The sequence below is a fragment of the Ylistrum balloti genome, unplaced genomic scaffold (genome assembly GCF_031769215.1).
Source record: "Ylistrum balloti isolate Yb309-2 unplaced genomic scaffold, AGI_CSIRO_Ybal_v1 Utg369658, whole genome shotgun sequence".
In the NCBI taxonomy this organism is placed as follows: Eukaryota; Metazoa; Mollusca; class Bivalvia; order Pectinida; family Pectinidae; genus Ylistrum; species Ylistrum balloti.
Window position 1 is genome coordinate 1,020,807 of NW_026781910.1, and position 26,249 is coordinate 1,047,055.

Here is a 26,249-nt window from a genome sequence, read left to right on the forward strand (position 1 = left end):
CTAATGACAGTACATGAGGCACAACACTCTGATGTCATGTCATTGTATCATGTACAACACTCAGATGTCATTGTATCAGGTACAACACTCTGATGTCATTGTATCATGTACAACACTCTGATGTCATTGTATCATGTACAACACTCTGATGTCATTGTATCAGGTACAACACTCTGATGTCATTGTATCATGTACAACACTCTGATGTCATTGTATCATGTACAACACTCTGATGTCATTGTATCATGTACAACACTCTGATGTCATTGTATCATGTACAACACTCTGATGTCATTGTATCATGTACAACACTCTGATGACATTGTATCATGTACAACACTCTGATGTCATTGTATCATGTACAACACTCTGATGTCATTGTATCATGTACAACACTCTGATGTCATTGTATCATGTACAACACTCTGATGTCATTGTATCATGTACTACACTCTGATGTCATTGTATCATGTACAACACTCTGATGTCATTGTAACAGGTACAACACTCTGATGTCATTGTATCATGTACTACACTCTGATGTCATTGTATAAGGTACAACACTCTGATGTCATTGTATCATGTACTACACTCTGATGTCATTGTATCATGTACTACACTCTGATGTCATTGTATCATGTACAACACTCTGATGTCATTGTATCATGTACAACACTCTGATGTCATTGTATAAGGTACAACACTCTGATGTCATTGTATCATGTACAACACTCTGATGTCATTGTAACAGGTACAACACTCTGATGTCATTGTATCATGTACTACACTCTGATGTCATTGTATCATGTACAACACTCTGATGTCATTGTAACAGGTACAACACTCTGATGTCATTGTATCATGTACAACACTCTGATGTCATTATATCATATACAACACCCTGATGTCATTGTATCATGTACAACACTCTGATGTCATTGTATCATGTACAACACTATGATGTCATTGTATCATGTACAACACTCTGATGTCATTGTATCATGTACAACACTCTTTTGGCGATGTACCTGGTAACACTCTGATGTTATTGTTTCAGATATTTTAACAAAATATCAAACACTTGTATAAATTAAATAATCCAAATCTTTATTAATATTTTCTCATGAGTTTGGCAACACTTTTATACAGCTTGTACAAGAGTAACTGTTGCCATGGCGATACAGAGATTTACTGTCGCTATGGCGATACAGTCTAAATATCCAACACTCATGTTCCACTCCTAGTGGCCTGCAACAGTTCCTGATGACCTGTCACCCCCTACCAGTGATAAAAGACTAGTCTCTTCATTGTTTGGTTCATACCATTCCAAACACTAGGGGTGAGAGGCTATCAAAAATATCATTATAATAAATGTATATATTTAAATTACAACCATCATATTTATTTAAGTGACGATAGTGAAAAGAAAAAAAATATTTTTAAACTTTCCATTGTCAACAAATCAATCATCAATACATTACAATTGTATGACAAAAAAACCCTCAAAATTAAATATAAAATATGATAAAACAACTAGTGCCAAGTCTAGGCAAAATAGGTCACTGTTGTGGACATGCTCCTGGAGAAACATAACGTAGCAGTAAAATATATCAGTATTTCTCATCTTGCCAAAACAAGACATTTTCATAAAGATTCATATACAAATATATTCATATTTGTAGTAGTTTGAAGACGATATGCTACCATTATTTTTTACATTACAGTTGTTTGCTAAGCTATGGTCAATAATGTGACTAGATTTCTCCAAAGACATCTACACAATAGTGACCTCCCATTGTCAGAAGATACAGAACATTTTTTCAGACATTGATACAACATCACATGTACTTCCAAAACAGCACTACAAGTACACTCTAACTTCCATAAATATTTCCATCAGTCTGACATGTTTCTCATGTGAAACAGAACAAATCTGTTTAGGTACATGTTATACTATGCTACACCTTCACGATATTGATGTCAGCAATATATCTACATTAAGTACTGAGGTGATGTATAAAATGTTTTATCATTTCACAAATCTGTTGACAATTAACATAAAACAATCATTCCCTGCCCTCTATGGAAATGCTATCTACTCAGGAGCTCTGTATCCTCTGACAAAAAAGATATACTTATTGGCATGTAGGACTCGATCACAGTGATATCAGTCCATTAGGAACTTGCTTCAACAAGTAAATCAATTCAAAGAATGCCACAGATGCAAAACGTTTCTGTGACAATGATGTCTCAAACACAAACGCACATGTGATCATGAATGAAGTCATAATATGAAATAAAAGTTTGCACTTTGCCAATCACATAATATTATGAGACACACTCTGAATATGTGGACAGCACAACAATACAACAATTTTCTCAAACTCGTTTTTTTTTCCTTTTTTTTTCTTCTTTTTTTTTTACATCCCTCATGAGTTTTAACAATAACAAAAAACGAAAGTAATATGCTGTACTGATTGCTTACAAAAGTATTACTGAACACGTTCATCATCATTTCAACAACAAAATTCCGTTACTTCATTGTCCTAGGAACTATATAGGTGCACTGCCACTCTATCACTGATATGTATATTGTGTATTCAAAGATCACAGTGGGGCTCCACGCTGGGCTTCTGATAAAACTTAAAATAAACACATTCTTTTTGTAGGATGCCAAAATATAATTAACTATTCACTAAACTCAACTGATATCTGAATTTTTCTTTTCAAAATTATAAAAAAAAAAAAAAATGAAAAAAAAAACCTGACAAAATTTTCTCCCTTTGTCAGAGCCCCTGTTCGAGTATTTTTATCAAAGTATTTCTTTTGGCAGGAAATCATACAAACTTGTGTTGAACCTAATATAACAAATCTACTTTATAAGACATATATAAATATTTTGGCTTAATAAACTTGTTGAGGTTATAACTCCGAGAAAAATGTGACAAATATTGTTTATGAAAACAATGAGTCAGACGCTGTTTTTTTTTTTACACTACAGAAGTAAGAGAATTTGTGCATATGACAAAAATAAAAAAATATTCAAAGATATCGTAGCTACCTTTATGAACTTTTCAAATATAGAATCATATTGACACTGAACTATGATGACCACGGAAGCAACATCAACAGATTTTCCCTACTTAGCACCCTTTGGAATCAAGATGTGAAAAAAATGAAAGTAATTTCAATAATAATCAAAAAAAAAGAAGAGAAAGAATAATCATATATATGTATACCTGCAGTTTGAACAAATGAATCATAACAACTGTTACCCTGAGCTTCTTATTCCCTTAAATCGGTCATGCCTTACAGAGATGTACATATCTGGGTTGTGCACAATTAATCTTTTTGCTTGGGAGTATGCAAATGAGATCACCTGGTTCAGAAATTAACCAATGATAGATGGCTTGATCATGTATACAGGAAACTGACGCTAGATGGAAGATTTGATTTGCGTAGATACCCTAACTGAACATTTTTTTAACCGTTGGGCGATTATCACATGAACACATTTTAACAGGAGCTTTTTTTAAAAACAACATGTAGAGTTAACTCAGGCTTACAGAACTGCAAACTATTTGAGGTTAACGTTTTGGTATGTTTTACCAGGTAATGATTTTTCATGTGGCCAACGATTAACAGAGCAAGGTGATTGTGTAACAGCCTTAAACAGGTGCCACACACGGACACACCCACCGTGTCCACAGATAAACAACACCACTAAGACTGGACAATAGCAGTCTAATCACTTAACCTAACACCAGTATAAGCTCTTATTATCATGAAATTTTGTGAATTTTAATATGTCTACTATATAAGAAATACTTTTGAAATATTCCATCTGTGTGTGTGTTTTTTTATTTTCTCTTAATCTAATAATGCACCATCGTGTGAAATATCAATCATATGAAACAAGAAATAACTGAACATTTATTTTCAAATAATGCACAAAGGTGAAATTTTTCATCATCATTATTTGGTATTTTTCTTTTTTTGCCTTTGTGGTTTTTTTTTCTTTTTTTTTTTGCTCCCTCTTAAACAAAAAATATTCTGTTGGCAAATATTAGAAAAATGTTTGGTAATGGTTGTACACACTATGTACTAAATCTGATAATGTTAATTAATACAGGATATTACATAATAATGCTGACAATAACATTGGTGTTCTAAATAGAAAAGTTATTTATAAACACAAACTCTATAGGCCCTCGTTATAGATAAATATCATAAAGTGATGGGAACTGAATCATTTAACAAGTGAAAATTGAAGAATTAAGGTTTGGTTGAGCTGAATGGAAGTAAAAATAAATTTTGGCAAGATTTATAAATTATCTAATGTGATAAAAAATATATGATTACAATATAATAATAATATTGAGCATAATGGTTATAAGCTAATGGAGAAATGATAAAAGAATGGTAATAAAAGGGAGACAATTCTTGTATCTCATCACAAAGTGTTTCTTGTGAAATCTTGACTAGAATTTTGAGGTATTCAACGTGACTGTACAGGTATGGAGCCGTGTGTAACAAAGTGATGAAAAGCATGCATAGATCATATTTTGAACAATCCAAACATCTATTCCATCACAGGCAAGAACAGGGATACGTAAGGTGTTTTAAGCTAAGAGTTGAAAAGGAGAGCTAAGGAATGGAAAACTAAACCTGTATCACCATGGTTATTTTTCCTTCAACATGTTTTTAAGGAACAAATGTTGTTAAAACAATGGACAGTCACTATGATTCAATATTTTTGAGAAAATAAAATTGACCAAGAAACACTAGAAATCAGTTTACATGGGTTGAATTGTGTACTAATGGGCTTTATAATAACTTGTGTGGTTTAACATCCTGGCCTAGGAAAGGGCTACCCTAGAAGTATTTCTGCAGCTAAAAGAATATGCATGGATAATGACATAATATGACAGCAGGTCACAAACAATCCGACAAGTTCACTTCACACTGTTGCTAATTTTATATATATATATATAGTAAAAACACACAGTATATAAATCGGAAGCTCAGATAAAAATGAAAAAGATAATTGTAGTGTATACATGATCAAACCCTGCTACTACAAGTGCTAGTAAAACAATCGGTGTCATATAGAGAGTTCTTAGTGATGTCACATGACCTATCATTTCCTGTACATAGAACCAAATCTTTTGAGAAAATTATTTTATAATCCATCTGATATTGAATACTAATTAGCACTATTACCACAATGAATTTGTTTTTTTTTAAACACACTATCAATCTACAATATAATTTATAGAAATGAATATCAACATCTTGTTAGAATAATTTGATGGACTAGTACACATTGATACAGCCATTACGTTTCATACTTGATTTGACCCCTCGATGGCAGAGGTCAATGGTCACTGCACCAAGGTCACAGAGAACTCTCTATAATGTAGTGATACGGTAGAGTCGTGTTTGAAGTTCAATATCACGTTAACATGGTCCTCAAAGCACACGCAATTCTAGCGAATTCCCAATCCACACATCTCCGTCGTGATCCTAAAAAGTAACGAAGTGGGGAGATAACTCATTAGTGACTGTGTCAAGTGCATGACCGATTTTTCTAAGAACAATATCTGAGATGACACAAAAAAAAAGTTGGTTTAACAGCATGTTAGCAAAAAGTAGAGTTGGAAATTATTTAAGCATAGCAAACCCTTCATGAAACTGGCTTTCATCTTTTAAAAGTGATCACATGAGTATAGAACTCAATTCAATAGAGCTTATCCACTATAAACGAGACAGCATATTCTATGTAAAAAGCAAGAGAAATTCAATGGTGAAAATGGCAGAAATATAACAGCATTTCAACACTTGTCAATCAATTGTTAAGTATCAGGGGAAACACAAAATTCAAAACCTCGTAATACTTCCTTACACAAAATATGGGCAAAAAGTTAACACCAAACATTCGTCAAAACAGTAATATTGCAAACATATCTATATTGCAAAACATAAATTATGCAAATGAGGACTATGATTGTAAATGATTATAACTGTATTTAAAATCATTTCATTTTTAGAGGTACGATCTTGAAGGAACAATTCAAATAGTATCATATATATTATATATATATATATCTTTATACTGTATATAATTTCTATATATATATACATACACATATAATCTTAATGGGAAAATGAAAAACTAAAATAAAAACAAATTACGAGGGTGATATATATTGCAATCTAGTGATACGGGACCTTAACAACTACGAATGTACAAAAACACACTATGGATACACGTGTATATATATATATATATATGTAAGTATAGAGACATGCCAAATGGTGGAATCAAGTCAAAGCTATGTGACATCTGAGGCATTCAGTCTCTCATGTTTGTTAGCACAGCTAGCCACATCTCATAACAGGAAACACATAACTCTTTTACAACAAACAAAATCATTAATTTTAGTCAAAATATTTTTTTCTTCAGAATTATATTTTCTTATTCTCAATTATGCCATTTGCGAAAAACAAGGTTTCAAAAACATTTTAAAAAAAACCAAAAAGTACCCACCATAAACATATTGATAACAACTCTAATTAGATCTGATTTTTCCCCCTAAATTTGTTAAACAATTAATGAAGAAAAAAATGGTTACGATTGGTTTAGGAAAGGCAGTATGCCTCATGACAGTCACAGTTTTGACTTTGTAAACCCCATAAGACAATACTTGGCAAAAACAGTGTATCTAGAAGTAGTACAAGCTTTTAAAGAGCTACGTACCCTGTATTTATGGGGGATGGGGGATATCAAATCGATATGTACTCGGAATGTCATCACATCGGCTATACTAGAAAAATTATACATTGACAATTTTGTTAATATCTCCAGAATCAAGAAACATTAAATGTAGCCTTTTTTTTTCATTTACACAATAATTATCACTTTCACATTCTCATTAATTACACTCACTTAGGATACCATAACTGCACCATACTGTAATTAGCCACTCATTAATTATCAATTAATTGTAATCAAAAATAAAGACACCAAATTAATACTGCAAAATAACTATCAATAAAGTCTGCGAGACACAGAATTAAAAAAAATAAGAAAGAAAAAAAAACTATTTATTTTGAATGAGAATATAGTGAATAAACTAATATACATATAGATATATCCTTAACAATGAAAGTGGCTAAACTCACTCCAAAGTATCACTGTAAACTTCTCTTTGGCTCAAAAAAATACAGACTATCTCAGTGGAGTTCTAACTATTTCATTAATAATAATTAAAAAAAAAATTATAACAATTTGACAAAAAAGTTAATCATGTTGTAAGTAATTGAAATTTTGAATAATTTCTAAACAACAAACATTACACAATTAAGATACAAATGATTTCTTCATCAATATATGGATCGTCTATAAGTAGCCTTCCCCGCAGAAAGTCCATATCGTAGTCACTACAAATGCTGAGGCATGTGACGACATAACATGTCATCCTATTAGTTGATATGTTTTGGTTTTCCCTACCGAATATTTTTAAAATTCTCTGTACAAAAACATGTAGCCATCATACTCACTGAATGATTCAATAAAAACACATCCAATTTGATATAAACACCTATCATAATGGGAATGTATTTTTTAAAAAGAGAATCAGACTTATAAATTATTTTTACATACAAAAAATCTTTCAGATGTTAAAAAGTTTCTCTATAAAACCAGTTATCATATCCAATATTGAAGGAAAAAATTGAATGTTTACAAAAATCTGTTTCCATAAAATTAGATAAAATCTTGATATTTGAATATTTAATTTCCTGAAATTTAAAGTTATGAGGAATGATTTGTTGGTGAATAAATCAATGGTATCGCTCCTCCTAAAAACATGAATTTGTCCATATCACAGTTTTGGGAAAAGTCCATCGTGAAAATGGGGTGAGTGATTACTAAACATAGATGGTGTGGGACCATGGGATTGGGTAAAATACAACATATCAAAAAAACAAAAAAAGTGTGAGAGAAAAATTGAGCTGGATTAAGAACTATCACAGTGCTCCATCTCCAACAATAAAATCGGTTTGACAATGAGACAGTGAATTGGTATGTAACAGCATTGTAACTACTATATGGACTTTCTTCAGAGAGAAAATATAGCGTGGTTACTGGTAAGACCACAGCCAAATCTGTGTAAGATAAATACACTGAGCTGTTGCTATGGTAACTACCACTGAGACTAGTCAAGATATATATATATATCTATCTTATATAGAATTTTTTATAACATCACAAATGATGGTATTCGTATTTGGTCGTTATGGTGGCTGGTCACATGACGATTCCAAGCCATTCTTTACAGACTAATAGCCGACCACTCTAAGGTGCTACACCCACTCTAAATATTTGAGGTTAGTAAGGAGCGAATTTCATTCGGTCACCCCTCAGTGCATTCGTGGCGACCCCAACCCTCATTTTGGCTGTGAAATTTTTCTGACTTGCAGCAGCTGCTGCAGCAGCAGAATCCATCATCCCAATGTTTAGTCCAAGTAAAGGCATCGGCTTCATGGCTAGCTGATTCAGCGGAATTGCCAAGGGAGCATGATGGGACTGAACAGAGGTCAAGGTTGCAGAAGATGTAGGGGTCGAGGTTGTCGGGTCAAGGGTCAAATTCTTATGCATTTCCATGCTGCAGAGAAAAAAAAAGGGAGGGAAAAAGTATTAGATTTGGAATTAACAATCCACATACCAGGCAAATAATGTCTCTACGCTGGTCACATAGGCACAGTAAACAAATGTCGGAAACAAGAAACACCGTAGTCATGCAACATCCGTCAACATGCATTCTGGGTTAGGTTTGGAAGGGACAAAAAGGTCATAGTAAAGTGTCCAAAAAGGTATTTTATCAAAAAAAAAAAAAAAAAAAATTTGGAAAAAAAATCTTTTGGTTGTTAATTTAGGCTCTTGAAATTTATGAAGATACTTTTTAAACGTAATTCTAAACAAATTAAAAGGATGAAGGGAAAACAATGGGAAAATTGATTGAAGAAAAATCTTTATATTTGTTATAAAGAAATTGTTTGCATGCTTTGGTGTTTCTTGCTTGACCTGTTTTACATCGTTAGTTAATGCCAAAATTATATTGTACGTAACAAGTGTTAAAATATATATTGGTTTGATGAACGTAAATAAAAAATGTTTGAGGATTACACCTATGATATTGTATATCAAATCATGTTGGAAAAAAACAAGTACAACATATATAAGCATCTAAAAGGACAAAGTCACTACGTCATTCTGAAAAACAACAGACAGAAAAAGGACGGTAACAAAACACACTGACATCAGAGTTGATCATAAAGTGTGTGCTGATGATCGTGAAGTGAATTTTGTGAAAGTGAGGAAATGTGCAGAAAATAAGTTTCTATAGAATGAAGGGACATTGTGTGGTCAACTTTTGGTCAGATGTGAAGATCCAAGGTTAGTGTTAATTTGACCCTGATAAATGGCACTGTTTTTTTCATAAGCATTTGGTTTTATTAGCTTAAGCATACAAGCAGTGATTGTTAAAGTTAGGATTTTTTCATTAATCACAGACGTATATCAGTGTACAAAATTTTAGAATGGAATTGGAATATATAAAGTTCTTTTAACTAAATTTTCTTGGGAAGGTACTGAAGTCTTAGCAGATTTTCAATTTGTTCTCCTTTAGAAATGAAAATAATGATGAAAAGACACAATGATATGATGAAAAACAAATGATCAAAAAAAAAAAAAAAAAAAAAAGAAGAAGAAAAAAAACAGAAAAAGAAAATTCAAGTCATTGCTTCAAATTTTATTTAATTCATACAAATTTTCTGTTCACACAAAAACAGTCTGAAAATAAAATCATACACAAGCATACAATTACTTATCTTAAAGGCTGAAATATTTTCTATCTGTTCACTTTAAAGACCTAATATGTTAGTGCAATGGAAACAGGATTGGACAGCATGAGAAAGGGATCTAAGCATGAATGGTAGTCAAGCAAGAGAGGAGAGGGCTTGTGAAAGGGGAGTAACTCCACTTGAATCCTTCTACCCCATGTCTATCTGCAAACCTCCCACTGGATTTCTGATTTATCAACAATTTCACTAAGTGCAGTTATGGTTCCTTTTCCAGGTCATTTGAAATGAGATGGAAGTGACTATTGTTTCGTTAAATGTGCCATTTGATAGTTTGCTGGAACAAGAACATATTTGTATGCATTCATTGATATCTTGATTAGTAAAATTAAAGAATATGAACAAGAAGTTAAAAAAAAAAAAAAAATCATTAATGATTTTTTAAAAAAAACCTTACATTGTCAATAAAAGATGCAATGCTTATCTTCAGATGTCATTTTCGGACAACTTACTCAAAGAAAACGTCACAGAGATGTGATACATATCTAGAAATTTCTGATGTTGATGAGTAGAACATCCGTCTTTGTTTAAAAAAAAACATGCATGAAAACGACATTGCATCTTTAAAAGAATTGAATAATAAAACAAAAAAAACAAAAAAAATAAAAATAAATTAAAAAAAAAAATTACAAGAGTATGTTGTTAGTTAGCTTATTGCTGAGCAAAAATGAGAAACTGTTTCAGAAAATGAATTTATATGTGATGACATTCTTAGTAATTGAAAGTACCCCAAATAAAGGAACAATGTTCAGATCTGAAGGATTCCACCCAACTCCCAAAATCAAATGAAATCTGCATCTTTTAGTTGTTTTCTGCCTACAATATATCACTCTACGAGACGTTCATTCTAAAAGAAGGAATGAAAAAGTCACAAGATAATGGACAGCATGATAAAAACAAGAGTTTTAAAGATATCCGATTATCATTACATTAGTTCTATTCTGATACATAGCTTCTTATAAATGCACAAACACAAAACATTGCAAATTCAAAGTGAGGCAGATTGTTTTAAGCAAGGCAATGTTATTTCCAGATACAAGTTTACAGTTTACATGTAAAAAGCGAATTATCGTGAATTATCTGATAACTTAGTCAAAATGATTATTTGTAAACACAAGGACCTAAAATTATGTAATTTATAGTGTAAATTTCTGGATGTGTTTTGAGCAATCCAACTGTGTATGTCCACAACCATAAAATACCATCTATAAGCAGAAAATAATTTCTGATAGCAAAGTGCAATTTTCATTTTTTACAGAATAAATATTAGAAATTTCTGCTTTACACACCATAAACCATATAAAATGATGAGTTGACCTTGAAATATTCTGACCTTTCACACACTGGCTCTTGAATTATGTTAACCAAAATCTTTTCCAAGTTTCTTTAAAGTTGATGTGGAAAGATCACATTTATGGTGTAGAAAGAACATCTCAGCCAATTGGACCGAGTTCAATGTCATGACCTTTGAAATGTACAAAGTTTTGTTGCGGTAGGGTTAAATGGGTTCATAGAGTGAAAGCATTACTATTTGCTAACAGATGGACAGAAGAGCGAATGTATTTTAGTGTTTCAAATTTCCATTTTAACAACAGCCTGGAGAGTTTATTGCACCTTGTAATAATTTAAGACATGTGGTATTTATTGTCTACCAAATGACACCAATACATAAAAGGCAATTAATGATTAATAAATAAATAAGTTTATATGCATAATTATATTTGCTGAAATATCAATCATTTAAGCACTAGTAATGTTTTATATCTTAAAAATTGTAATTAATAGTACTATATTTTTTAACATGCCTGGGGATTTTTTTATGTAAAAAATTTAGGACATCAAAATGCATAGATTTGAAATAAAACAATTAAAAGCATTATCACACACATCAGCGATTATTCAATTACTCTTCTGTCTTGTTATCAAATCATAACAAAAAATACATATTTTGATTTTGGCTTAATCTCAACATTTTATAAGAATAATATTTAGAGTTAAGAAATACAAGTATTCTTCAAAAACTAAATTATTTGTTAGGTTCAAGATAATAAACTGTTTGAAGAAAAACAATATTATACACTTTGAATTCTGGTTTACTTTTTTTGTTAAAAAATAAAATAAAACATATTACATTATTTTTCTTACATTATTTGGCCCCTGAATACAATAAAGAACTGGTCCATTTCAGGGAAAGGAACATTTCAAAATGGCCATTCAGGAGTCTCAAAATGTGAAGTTTTATATGTGTTGAGGAACTATTGGAAGAAGTTTTGCATATAACCAGAGAAGTATCACAAATGATTCAAACCAATATTTTTGCATCCCAGAATCAAAACCTGATGTGAAAACTTGAATCAATGTGTATTATTGAAAAAAAGGTAAAGACAGATCACAATATTCATTTTTCACATGAAACACATGTGTGAAAAAGGATGTAAGTGTGAAGGTGATTAACATACAGCAGTGGTGAGGTGAATTACACAGGTGATGTGTTTGTGGATTGATTTTACTAGGACACACATATGTGAGGGCTAGACAGTGTGAGACATACACATATGAGTAAAGGGGACACATATATGAGACATGTGAATGAATTTTTCTAAGAGACAAGACAGACAGGTGTGAAATGTTCGAGAGTGAATTACAATACAAGAATGGCAGTAGACAGAAGAGACACATGAAGATGAACTAAATGGAACACATTGATACATGTAATACAAAGGTAATGGCAAAAGAGGTAGGGAGATAGGCAAAGCTGTGTAGGAGTTTACAAAGACAGGATTTATTAGTAAAATAATAAAAAAAAAATGTATATTTCAGCTAATTCTACAATTATATAATTGAATTGTTATTAAAGATAAAAGAAAATACAGCAAAATAAACAATTGTATTAATAAATAAACACTGGTGGCACAAAATATACAATAACGGAGTTAATGCGACAGCCGCGGCAGTACGACCATGCTACATTAGGCAGGCCGCGGAGCTCCAGCGGAGTCAACGGACCGCGGAGCTCCAGCGGAGTCAGTAGTAAAGCTGATGCTGCTGCACTTGCTGGTGATATACACACCTGGTGTTGATGAGGTACTGGGCCAGGCCGATTGTCTCTGGAGTGCCTGTAATTGTCACCTTCCTGTCCGCGGCACCATCCTCCGCATTTGAGATCTTGATAATAGCTCCTGACATTTGTCTGTGGAGAGAACATGGTAAAATAACAATGGTTGGGGTATTACTTTCGTCAAACTTTACTTCATACATAAGAAAGCAAATCAAATGTAGCCCAGTGAAGTGGTTTCTGTTTTTTTTTTTTAATTCTCCTGATCAACGTTATTCAATAGAAATTGAAAATCAATACGTTTTCAGAAATATTTCAAATTGAAAAAAATTTAAATATACTTCATTTCAAATTTGTTTTCAAGCTGGTCCAAACTGGAAATTCTCTATAGTGTTTCTGAACCATGCAAAGAGGATCAAGCATCCTCTTTTCTCCCAATCTGCTCATTTGATATAATGGTTTTAGTTTTGTACAAAGTTTTGAATTTTTTCCTACCTGATTTAATGAAACTTTGGTATAAAGTTCTGGTTTTTAACCCTACCTGATTTCGTTAATCTTTTGTCCACCTCGGCCAATGATACAACCAATCAAGTCATTTGGAATGGCCATCTCATGTGACTGTTGTTGATGATGGCTGTTTGGAATGGCCGTGTTGTTTGGTCGCTGATATGCCATCGCTGGGATACCTGGTGCAGTCATAGCCGGTATCATGCGGTGATCTACTAGGGACAAAAGTTGTGTTAGTCAACATTCAATTTATAGCGAACTCGTCTTTCTGAATTCTTCACAGTACAAAATGTCTACCTAATATGTGTGGCACGATAGCCAACCAATATCTATGGATCTTTTGAAAAATGACTAGAGACAGACGAAAGTCAAGATTTGTGTTCATATATGAACAATCATTGTACATACCTGGCAGTATCGTCTGAGACTGTGGAATTAGCGGGATGGCCTGACCTAACGACAGCTGATGTAGTTTCGACAGCTGTAAAGTAATATTGATAATAAAAAACATAAGAAAAATGCAATGAAAAGATAGATGTTAGAGGAATTTCATTTCAATATTAAGAGATAATTAAATCTTTCATAACTTAAACATCAAACATGACTGTTTTACTCTAGTTCATTGAAAACTTTATCAAAAATGAATTTACAAAAACTGCTAATTTGATAATTATAGTAATGTTTTTATCCTAAATTTAAGAAAAAAAATAGTCCCAATCTGTTGAAGATAATTACATGGAAATATTTACTTATCACTTAATGATATCAAACAAAATTTTGTATCTACAATTTCAACCCTTTGTGGATTGAAGCCTAAGAGTGATACAGTATATCGTCTGAAGACTTACAAAAGCAGCATGCAAGTATCATGCATATGTTGCACACTCTTAATCTTAGCTGTTTGTTCATCAAAAGTACAAAATTTCAATATAAAAAATGAATAAAGTAGTTTTGATCTTCGCCTGTAGTTAAAGACCCATTTGAGAGTTCACATTAGCTAACAAAAATGATAAAATTCCAGAGATAACTCAAACACATATGGTTTATGCTGAATTGTTCTGAAAGAAACAAAAACTTGCAGATTTTTTAAAGCCAAAATTTGATTTGCTCTGAAGTTCATGGACCTCATCAAAGTCAATTTCGACCACAAATTAGTGATTACACTTTACTTTAAGGTGTTGAATCGGTCAGAGGTACGTCAACAGTAATAAATATCTGTACCTCCAGTCGGTGATCACACAACTAAAAGGTCAGCTGACATTTGGTATCAGTGCATGTACTTTAACAGAAATCTGCTCCGTCACGTCATAAAATAGCACATACTAAAGTGATAATACATGGTCTCAGGAGGAAAATCTTCTTTTCTATTTTTTGGTCATTTAACACTATAGGCCTAAAGTGAGTTCTGCTTAACTTCTTTGGGATGGTTCCCTACTGACCATGTTAAGTGAGAACGGATATTCCATTAGTAAAGTCTATGAGTGATAAGGGCATAACCTTTTCCCTATAAGGTGTTGTTTTTTGGTAAAGATCAGTACTGATAGCTTCTGACGGTGTATAGCTTATTTTACTGATAGTCTAAATTTTCGCATTTTTACAAAAGTTGTATTGTCATATTTTTCAAGAAAAACATTTTTACAAAATTATACAAATATTTCATCAACTATTTTCTAGGAATCTATATTTAGCGATATTATTCTATTCTCCAAAACAACTTTCATCTTGATGCAAAGGAAAATAGTCAACATCAAATTTTATCGAAAAATGTCACAAAGTCATGGACAGATCATATGTCCATGTCTTTAAAACGTGTTGTCTTGCCCACAGGTGACCATCAGTTTTACAGCAATATTTTTCACACAACGATGTTTTTGTTTCGAATATCTGTCCATTCATGCTCTTTATCACACATTATTTCAAACCATTTCACATTTGTTTTTCAGTATTACAGAGAATGACAGTTAGTGGGGATGATCAAATTCAAAACCACACTTCATGATAAAGGAAAAAATAAAAAAATCAATCTGCAAACAACTTGTAATTATTCTCCAACTTGTATGGAACTTGTAAAGCATATGACATTAACTCCTGTATTTGATTTAAATACAAAACCTTGCATGTACACAAAATAGATTTAATAAATAAATGTAGCGATAATTTGAGTATGAAAAGTTTTGAAAGGAAACACTTTGTGTATAAAGTTGAATTAAAACTTGAAAAAAAACTTTAAAGAACCAACAGATACATAGAATTTAAAAATGAAAAAAGAGAGTAGAAAAGTGCATAGCTAGAAAATGTGTGAATAACATTACCATGTCCCATATGGTCAATTACATGCATGATATAATGATATGTGCACAGTATAGGTTTATGTGGATAAAATACTAATTATACTCTATGGCATAGGGCCTCCAGCGTCTAAAAAGTCTGAATCATTTTTCAAATAAAAAAAAAATCAAACAAACAAACAAACAAAAAATTTGGCGAAAAATTTAGAAGAAAAAAGCAGATGGTCTTGTTATCCACAGGGAAGGAACTGAACTAAGAGACAAGGCCGATGGGTTTTTTAACATGACAGATATCAAAACTAAATGCAGGAAGAAAGGGAGATAATCACAATAACAGAAAAATTGAAACAATTTCCTTTGAGAAAAAGAAGGAGTTAGATATACAAATATATATATATATATCGGGCTGATATAAATGTGTTCCAAAGACACTAATTTACAGCATCTACCAAACAGAAATTCACGAAAAGGTTTCAATAGGTTGTGATGAATATGGTATGTTGTATATTTGGTACAGAACTACGAGAAGAAAATTTGGAGAGAATTTGGAGAAAAAAAAATCATTCCAAAAGCAAGCGTTCACTGGAAGACCTTTACCATACAGTTATGGTCCTGAAGCCCCCAAACCTGTGAGGGAACAAGCAGAAGAGATAATCATCAGACTAGACCAGTCAGGGTAGAGATATTTGTCCCAGTCAGCATAGTATAGGTATTTTTCTAGTATCCACCTTTGACCACAAGCAATGTAAGATATGCTTTCCAATCAATCATTTTAAGAATTTCTACCTAAATAATTCAATAGCAAATATTTTCTACCTCACAAAATGTTAATTATTATGTTTTCTTTTTGCTTCAAAAATGGCACTGTACAGTAGAAATTTTTCATCCACAAACATTGTTAATATGTATAAGAAATTCTTTTCCAACCATTAATTTTTTCTGTATTCAAATTTCCAATTTTAAGAAAGAATTTTCTTCCCCTAATTAGAGTGGGAAATTTTGAATCCTAGACTATCAATATCCAGTTAAGGTGTGATAGAGGATCTGTCCCCCAAAACCTTTGAAGTGAAAGTTCCAAACAAAACAGTAAAGCAGTGATTTATGTGAGGGGAATCAGGGTTGAGATAAGATATGGATTGTCAATGTGGAGAGTTTACACAATCATTAAGTGCCTAGAATTTATAACATGTTAGAGAGTTTACAGGTGCATTTAAGTGTTTTAGAAATGGTATAGATATGTTTCACTTTTAAGCAAAAAATAAAAAATAAAGGAGTGCTACGACATAAAAAATAATTTTTTTGTCATACTCCCGAAATTAATCTTTCTCTAATTATAAATATACATAGACATCGACTCATGTGAAACACAAGAAGCCAATCATTGAACTCGAACGATTACCTAAAGATTCTCATTTTGCTACATTGTATATCATAAATTCTAATAATATGTCAATCAAGAAAATGGTTTTCCTTTCTTTTGTGTTAATGGTTATCATGTCAACTAGAGTGGTCTCCCCTTACATTGAAAGTCATGTCCGTCCATATGATTCACGGTATACAATAGCTATAAATCACCAAAGGTTAATGCTAATATTCTAATTAAGATGTATAATAAAGTCTATCATATTTTCAAATTAAATGAGAAAAAAGTTTAAAGATAAATGAAATGTCGCAGTAGCTACTATATAGTACATTTGTGTATTAAATATTAATACAAGACAAATGCATTTACAAAAAAAAACCTGTGTAATCTGACACTCTCAAGGACAATATTGTAATACAAAGATTTTACTTGTTTGTGTAACAAATGATATTTCGCCAATGTCTAACAAAACACTACCTCAATCAGAATACAGAGGGGTCAGATTTCACAGGTTTAACTTTAAATCTATATCTGTATACTTTAGTAAGTTATTTATAATTCAATAACGCATGTTCAATAAGACAATGGCATTGCCACAGAACATGGTGGTTGTATCACTGATACAATCTGTACTTCACATGCACAGCTAGGTCACTGTTGACACACATACATGCAGGTTTATTGGTTTTACAGTCTGCAGACGCCTGGCCACCATTACACCTAATCAAATCACCAAGGACAACGACTTTTGCTTACATACTTCCACAAATTTTCAGATTTAAAGGCTTGATTTTAATACCACATACCAGGAATTTTTGCGCATATATCATTTTTGTGTATTAAGTGACCCCCTGTCAGAATTGCAAAAACAATTAAATTGGAAAGTCTGCAGGTTTCCTACTTTTTATTGTAAATGCACCAGTAATACATACGGCTGTTATATCTACAGGCACCTGAACACTTTCTAGTCAGGAACACTTTTAATGAATAAATATTAGTTGGTAAATAAATCTCAAGTAGGACTAGACAGATGCCAAATGTCACTGGTATATAAGCACACTATGTCCATTCTGAAGTATTCAAAGTCTTCAAAAAAAGCCTATCAACTTTGATGACTAAATTGCAAAAAGATGCACATCCCAAAAATACCCTGATATGTGGCATTTGATGTGGGGAAACCTAAATGACATCTATGAGAACAGTTGACAGGGAATTTTTTTTATATATTTCAAACAAAACAAATAAATGATTTAGGATTAGAATTCTCATTATCGTGGAATTTGCACGATTACTCCAACTTTTTTTGAAACATCTGTTTAATGAACTTGCTGACCATCATCTACAGGCTATTAAAAGTAGATGTACTTGATACATGTACATTCTACATGATTAAAATGTAGAATGGAAGAAAGCATGGCTCCTTATTATAAGCAGAAAACTACTAGGAAGTACAAGAGATGGTAGTTAGCTAATTGGATAAACAGATGGAGCATGTTTTGTATATAAAAATTTCCTGATCAATATTCCATCAACATCCTAATTGAGGAGAACTTAAGCACTCACTTTCACATATGTTTTTTATTCAGACAGGTCATGATCATGCAGCCATGAATGTTATTTCTGGCCAGTTAATATATGTAAATTTTTTCGTTCACATCGTTTGAAGGAAAGACACAACAACCAGTTACCATGGTATTCTATAATGAGCAGAGTTTTTAAGAAGCAACACACATCTTATAAGACAATTTGAGATACTAAAATGGCTGAAATTTGACAAAAACTTTCAGAAAAGTTTTTTGGTCGAGAGTTAGACTTTTAAGAATGAATAAGATCTCAAAAACCAAACTCCAAGATAAGTGAATTTCCATATGGTTTTCAACTTATATGATTTTCTAGGTAACACAGGAGTGACGGACTGATACAGAAAATTACAAAAAATAGTCGAAGTGAAAAATGAAAGAGGATTTTGTCAAAGTAGGCCATGTCTGTAGAAGTAAAATAATATTAGGAGGATATAGTCATGGTTACAATGATAAACATACAATATCTAGATACACTGGAGTATATATTGAGATACAAGTACATGTATAATACATATCATTTACCTTATTATACTGAGACTGTTGTGTTATCTAAAAGGAAAATAACCAGATAAATTCATTAATCTACACAATCGCGATTTTCCTTTAAATGACACTATCTAATATATTTTCCTTATACATTAATTTAATCACAGGGAAATAACTCTGAAGTTTTGGAATTCTATTCTCCCGATAACAATCTAATTTACCAGAAATGATCACTAATTTTTCCTTTGAAAACATATGCTCCATCAACAGATATGAATGTATATTCTCTTCTTGGACGGAAAATTAATCACTTTCTAAATTGATAAAATGGTGAAAAGGTTAGCAAATTTAGTTCATATGACTTACATATTACAACAGCGGGTTAATAGGGTTAAATACTGGGTGCAGGATAATCAGCAGAAATGCAGATTTTTTTACCTCACAAGTTTTCAGCTCCGTGCACATAACACTCTAGTATTGTTAGTAGAAAATAACATTATTATGACAGAAAGGAAGAGAGTTCCAAAACCCTAACAGAGAAAGTCTCCTCAAACAGAATGAAGCTAAAAGGCTACATGATACCGTAGTCCAACCTACAGAGCATACATGTAGAGTAGTAGCATTAGATAAGGCTTGTTATAGAGAAAATTGTCTGGCAACTTATATTACCTGACTGTGGGACTCCGCGTTTTCAGGAACTGGTCGAAACTACCAAGAAGAAGAGGGATTTAAATAACCTGGACTTATATGGTGTATTATACCTGCTTTCATAGTCAGAACAGTTTGATGTATAGGACTTCAGAACAAAACTGCATACATTTGATTTAATTCAAAGTTTTGATAAAGTAAGTCAGACTCATTCAATTCAAAGTAGCAAGAACTGATCCTATAACATAGTGATAACTCGGGAAATCACTTATTTACTTTGGCAGGAAACAGACAAGAAACAGAAAGTATACACAGAAGAAATGATGACAAAAAATTTGTTAAGAGTCTACATTGCATAACAGAAACACAGCTGTCACTTTATTTCTCATTTCCTCAAATTCTATATGATTTTTTGAGTTTGATATGCTATTTCTCATTTCAAATAAACAAGAAAATGGTTGTGCTGTGAAAAGACAATATCTTTATGGCTCCTTTAGTTGAATGCTCTGAAGACAGGTAAAAATACTTTATACACCAAAATTAATGACTGATGGCTAAAGACCCAAACAAATTGTACATAGAGCCAACAAGTGAAAATAAAATAAGTATTTATGTACTCAAAAACATCATTTGAAACCTCAATGATGTTTACAATACTTAACCTTTACTTCATTAATTTGACACAAACAATGTTAAATGTAACTTATCTAGAACTGGTGGAATTCAAACTACATGCATGAAAACTGATTGATGATTAAGATTCCAAGTATCTAGCAAAAATTAATCCACACACATGTGTGTAAATTTGTTCCAAAAAATTCAAATAGGCTGTGTTCGTGCCACATTTCCTTGTTATATGGTGATAAGAGAATTGCCTTGATGTCTCTGTCAGGGACAGACAACTCCTTCTCATGTCATGCTGGTTGTTGCTCCCTTAAGCCAGGAACAACTTATTCCTTATAAGTGTGATATCAAGTTCACCTTTGTTTGGGACGATGGATATACTTATGAAAAAGCATACCAAGGGGAAGCTGGACATACCAGGCCAAAGATTTGAAGGACAAAACCATATATATAAAATCAGAGTTTATGATGAACATAGAGGTTTTAAACCTGAATAAAGATGGCATTCACAGAACCATAAACATCAAATGCATTGCTTTTATCACTGATTTCGTCAATGATCTTTTATCTTAGCTATTACATCACTTGAATTCACTTTGATAAATCCAGAAAATGAATCTTCAGTTATTGGCCTGGTTCTCGGGAATAAGAAGCAAGACAAAACAGGGTCATAGGCAGGTAAACAAGATGATTTCATTTTCTTTCAAAATTTTAATATTTTTTCCTTGTGTTTATGTGTCTATATTATAACAACAAAAGTATATTTTTTCCTTGTGTTTATGTGTCTATATTATAACAACAAAAGTATATTTTTTCTTTGTGTTTATGTGTCTATATTATAACAACAAAAGTATTTTCAGTGACAGAGATTCTTATTTCCAAATATCTTCTATTCACTAAAAATTTGTGAAATACTAACTTAATGTTTTCTTTGGGAAAATCATCTTGTCTTCAGCTGAACACACCACCACAAAACATCACAAAACAGAAGTACATAAATAAAACAAGAGTTATATCAGGGAAGTAACTTGGGCCCTAAGCCTTACCTCTGGCGCTGGCAGTCCGATCTGGCCCTGTTGAACTGTGTATGCCTGACCCCCTGCGAAGATTACCGGAGGGACAACAGGTTTTGGACGGTATTGGATGGTAGCTCCCTTAGGGGGGGACTGTTGAGGAAGAGGATGGAAAATACCAAAGGTTAAAGGTCACATAGACAGGAAGTATGGCTACAGTACTAGTAGATGTCAAGGACAAAAGCAGTAACCATGGAGACATTGGGAGACAGGCATAATTATTTGGTCCTCGGTTTGTCGTCTGGAAAAATTTGGAAATTGAGAAATTTCAGTGAGAATTAAATCTTGTGATTAAATATAAATATATGTACGAATATGTTTTGGTACAAAGGGTGTACATATAGTGGGTGCATATATATAGATTTGGGGTTACACTTACACAGACGCAATGGGATGATCCTGTCAATCATTCATTTAATCAAATGGGTTTAATGATGTTGAAGATTTTGTTTCCTTTTAAAATTGTTTTTGTTAAATTAAACTATGAATTTCTTTTCAGTAGTTCTTTTGAATTTTTATTTTTTAAATGAATTCATCAAAATAATTTTGAGGACATCTAGATGTATTGCCTGACTATGTAAACCTGTACAAAGACCTCGTCATACCGTCAAATGAAAAATTACAGTGCAGGTTTTATCAAAGCTTACATCCTTACACTTACATACTTGTTTAATTTCTTTCTGTTTTCAATAAGAGGATATCTTCACTTCTTCAAAAGCCAATTTTATGTCAATGAGGTTCCATTGTAAGCAGCTTTATGATGGTTTTACAACCTAATTGATATTACTCATACTATTGTATACAGTCAGTTCAGTGTACAAACTTACTATGATAAGTTACATCACATCAACCTGTTCCTTCAGAAAATACAGGATTTACCAGTGGCATTTATAAATGTGCTTTAGCTTAAAATGGATTAAAAAACATCTATTAAATCAAAATAAGAAAATTTCTATAATACCATATTTTAAGTACTTAACAATAATATCAGAGACCAAACCAGTCAAACCTATCCTGTCATAAGTCTGGGACATATAAATCTGAGGTGGGCTTATTAGTTGACATAACAATAGCATTTGTAACTGTATGGACTCATTGAAATATGTGGACATGAAAATTACCATTACTGAAAATTTTAAAGATTTAAAGCCTGTCGAGATAAACACTTTTCCGAACAACAAATTTTTTTCCGTGGCTGCCACCAGTGGTATGTGAAAGGCACGATAGTGCAGTGGTGACGGAAAAGACGTCAACTTACCTCCAACATAATATTACAGATATTTCTTATGCACTGTGTGATAGCGTCTGCGGTGCCTGACACAGTCACAGCGCGCTCTGTTGAGTTGGGTAACATCTCTGACGCCACCTGTATAGAAGCACCTGTAGTCTAAAATAAAAAAGGAAAAAGATAGGTTAAGTCCAATCTGGTTTAGTTAAAGCAGTAAATAAACCTTAATGGTATGGAACTACTTCTAAAGAAAGTGAAAATTTGGGTTAAAATATGGCACCTGAGGTTAATCTGTGGCACAACTAATACTATCACACAAGAAAACATCTGATAAATAAATACACACATGGCATTGATGAGGTTGTAAACACCAAATAGAAAGCTGAAGCTGAATGGATCGCTAGATGCCAGTGATCTGCACCCTCAACCATAAATCAAAATATTACAGTAATGCCACCTTTCAAAATGAATTATCTCTCGGGTTTGAAATATGCCAACATAGGGAGACAGACAGCTAAATGGGTAAACCTTCATCATTAGTTCCTTGTTACTACCATGGATTGATCATGGCGTTCATTTGTAAATACACTTGTCTATTTATAAGAAATAGCACTGGATGGTTTTAACAAGAAAGAAAGTAAGCGATGTTCAGGTGCATACAGTCAAATCACATACTTGCTCTCTGCTAATACTCTTGTGATGAAGCATGGCCTCTCATTGGAAATGCATAAACATTACTAATGAATGAAAATCTGCTGTAAATGTTCGGGAGATGTATTTTTATTTTTGATATTAATGACAAATAACAGAACTCCACCATGTACAGACTTTGTACATTTGATTTGTGCTATAGATAAATGAGGGATCATACATGCTGTAAACAGCTTAAATTGTTCAGTGTCATGTATCTATTACAAGTGCAAGCAGAGTGAGATATGTACTTGGGCCCATCAAAGTCATGAGAGATGGCCATCAACTTGCCACAGATATCTGTCTCTATCAATACTCCTTAAGCTGGGTAGCTTTTGGCATAAGTCCATGTCTATACTTCAAATATACAGGTAGACCATATTGGCCCATTTGCTTTTCGCTTGGGGTCAACTGTCGACAGTTATGCACAGGAATGGACCAAACATTTTGCTGCATTAGATTAGATAGAGAATTATATACCCGGATATGGTTATGAAAACCACAAGGGGAAACGAAAGTACAGATTATTCAACTGAAAGACAAAGAGAGAGACAGGGATGGTAATAAAATGGTATGGAGATGAAAACATAAAGTGACGCATTATTCTGTTATAAGACTCACTGCACATTCGTCGAAAACTATAGGACAGGCTAAGATTCAATCTTCTCAAACCTGAAGCCCCAAATGTAATAATTCTCCGAAGAAATGAACCCATATTACTAAGGACCTGTAGTGCATTATGACTGCCAAACCAGCATTAAAGGTAGATATCTGTATGTGTATGGTGGGCCCACATAAATATGTCTGATGATGAAGTATTCTGACAGAAAGTATTTGAGGTAAAATTACTTAGAAATCATTATTTTGATATTTCTGATAGTTTTTCTCCTTCCGACAACTTACTTCTCTGATTTCCTTGATTTTAGAGCCCCCTTTTCCTATGAGGGATCCGCATTGACTCGCGGGCACAACCAATCGTAATGTTACTGGGGGTTTAGGCACGGTAGGTGTGTTTTGAAGATCCTGAAAACAAAGAAAAACAAAAAAAATTGTCACTAGTTACAAAATTTCAATTCAAGATACAGTCATACAAAACAATTTTTACAAACAATTATTGAAAGAAATTAATGTCATATTTAAAATACATGCCAAACTCAAGCACTCAATTGTTCAGGCAGCATAAACAATTTATTAATTTATTGATCTGAATTAGCTTCAAAGAATGGCATCAGTTACCTTTTCATCTTTACAAATGAAAATAATTTGACAACAAATTACCTTTACTATTACATAGAGAAATCAATATCAAATGTTTGCTAATAAAGACTTATTTACTGAACACAATGATATTTTGACCAGGAACATTTCTTTCCAAAACAGTTTGATGTTCATTTTCATTTCACGTTTTTAGTTGATGAAAAATTTTATCCCCATATATGGCAGTGTGTTGGATCATATATCTACATTTATGTTCATCCCTAATGATAACTAGCATCACCATGGAAATTATTATAATTGCACTTTTAAAAAAGCCAATAGCAATATCAATATATGTCAATTTTTTAAAAATAAACTGATTTTTCTATTTTATTACTTTTGAATCACTGTGAAGGCCTAGAGTCAATCAAATGATTACTGCTTACTGGTGACAGTTTCACATACATAGTCATCGTTTTTCATGCACATGCTTTAACTGATAACAGTTTATTCAGAATGATCAAAATATTTTAGGAATGACAAGACAAGACATATATCACACTAGAGATTGTTAGACATCAAGTTCAAACTTAAAATCATTATAGACTAAAACAAATCATTATTTAATTTGTTCTCTGAACACAGATTTGTAATTAATTTTCTGTTTTAATTGGTTCTTCTGGAAGATATGACACATAGACCAGCTTCAGAACTCTTCTGATGCATATTTCTTCACAACAAAGTGGTAATTAGGACTGTTTTCTTTCTTTATTATTCATCTTAATAAAACTTAAAATGTTTTAATTTTAACCAATCAATTTTCAAAATGAAGTGGGAAGTTATTTGAGATAGATGTTGTTTTACCTCTTATTAGGGAATCATGCTAATGGGGGGCAATTCCACATGACACAGACAATTCAAATTACATGTAATTGCCAAGCATTTTTGGAAGGAATAATTATCTTAGAACGATTTAGTATTGGGGGGAAAAACCATTCCAGAACTTACTTTTTACAAATGAGAAATTTGTTAGAAAATAAAGTATTATGTAAAGATTTGCCAACAATCTTGACGTGAAAGCTTGGTCTGGTAGTAAAAACAAAACAGTGTGTCACTCTGTATCTGCCACATCAAAATTCAAACCTTTTCCAAACTTTTCAACATCTGCACCAGAGGTACATTTGTTTTTAAATGGTTCGTTAAATATCATTGTGTAAAGTAGACAAATGTAAGAAGGGTAACAAAAATGGATAACATACTTGATACGGGCCCCCGCTCACCTCTTCGAACTTTTTACAGATCATAGTGAATGCTTTGTGAATGCATTCTGTGGATCCAGTAATTGTAACAATACGTTCGGGACATGACCCGTCCGATATGTTAATTTTAGCACCACTCTGAAAAAAATGCAAACAACAATAAATATACAACAATATCATATGTTTTTTTACAGAGAGATGGATATTTTTTCTAGATCTTTTTCATGGAATCAAACTTAAAATTCATTAAAACACTGTTGTGTAATGTTTAAAGTGAAATCTTTCAAATATATTCAACATAAAATTAAGACATCTTCATCTATT

At 32.4% G+C, this 26,249-nt stretch overlaps 1 protein-coding gene across 17 annotated transcripts in view; it reads right to left on the bottom strand.

Moving 5' to 3' along the window:
- Positions 1 to 1,081: 1,081 nt before the first annotated feature.
- Positions 1,082 to 26,249, bottom strand: part of LOC132558366 (poly(rC)-binding protein 3-like) — a 118,266-nt gene continuing 93,098 nt past the window's right edge. For 7 of the 17 annotated variants that reach the window (XM_060222938.1, XM_060222930.1, XM_060222915.1 and 4 more), the window contains 11 exons: positions 25,926 to 26,063; positions 24,373 to 24,492; positions 22,810 to 22,938; positions 21,525 to 21,644; positions 19,876 to 19,914; positions 19,243 to 19,269; positions 16,372 to 16,401; positions 13,895 to 13,967; positions 13,521 to 13,698; positions 12,995 to 13,114; positions 1,082 to 8,669 (listed from right to left, as the gene is read on the bottom strand). In XM_060222938.1, coding sequence (XP_060078921.1) covers positions 8,393 to 8,669; positions 12,995 to 13,114; positions 13,521 to 13,698; positions 13,895 to 13,967; positions 16,372 to 16,401; positions 19,243 to 19,269; positions 19,876 to 19,914; positions 21,525 to 21,644; positions 22,810 to 22,938; positions 24,373 to 24,492; positions 25,926 to 26,063 — 1,251 coding nt within the window. In that variant the 3' untranslated portion in view covers positions 1,082 to 8,392. The remainder of the gene's footprint in view (positions 8,670 to 12,994; positions 13,115 to 13,520; positions 13,699 to 13,894; positions 13,968 to 16,371; positions 16,402 to 19,242; positions 19,270 to 19,875; positions 19,915 to 21,524; positions 21,645 to 22,809; positions 22,939 to 24,372; positions 24,493 to 25,925; positions 26,064 to 26,249) is intronic. The other 10 variants (XM_060222970.1, XM_060223040.1, XM_060222994.1 and 7 more) reach the window with 10 other exon arrangements.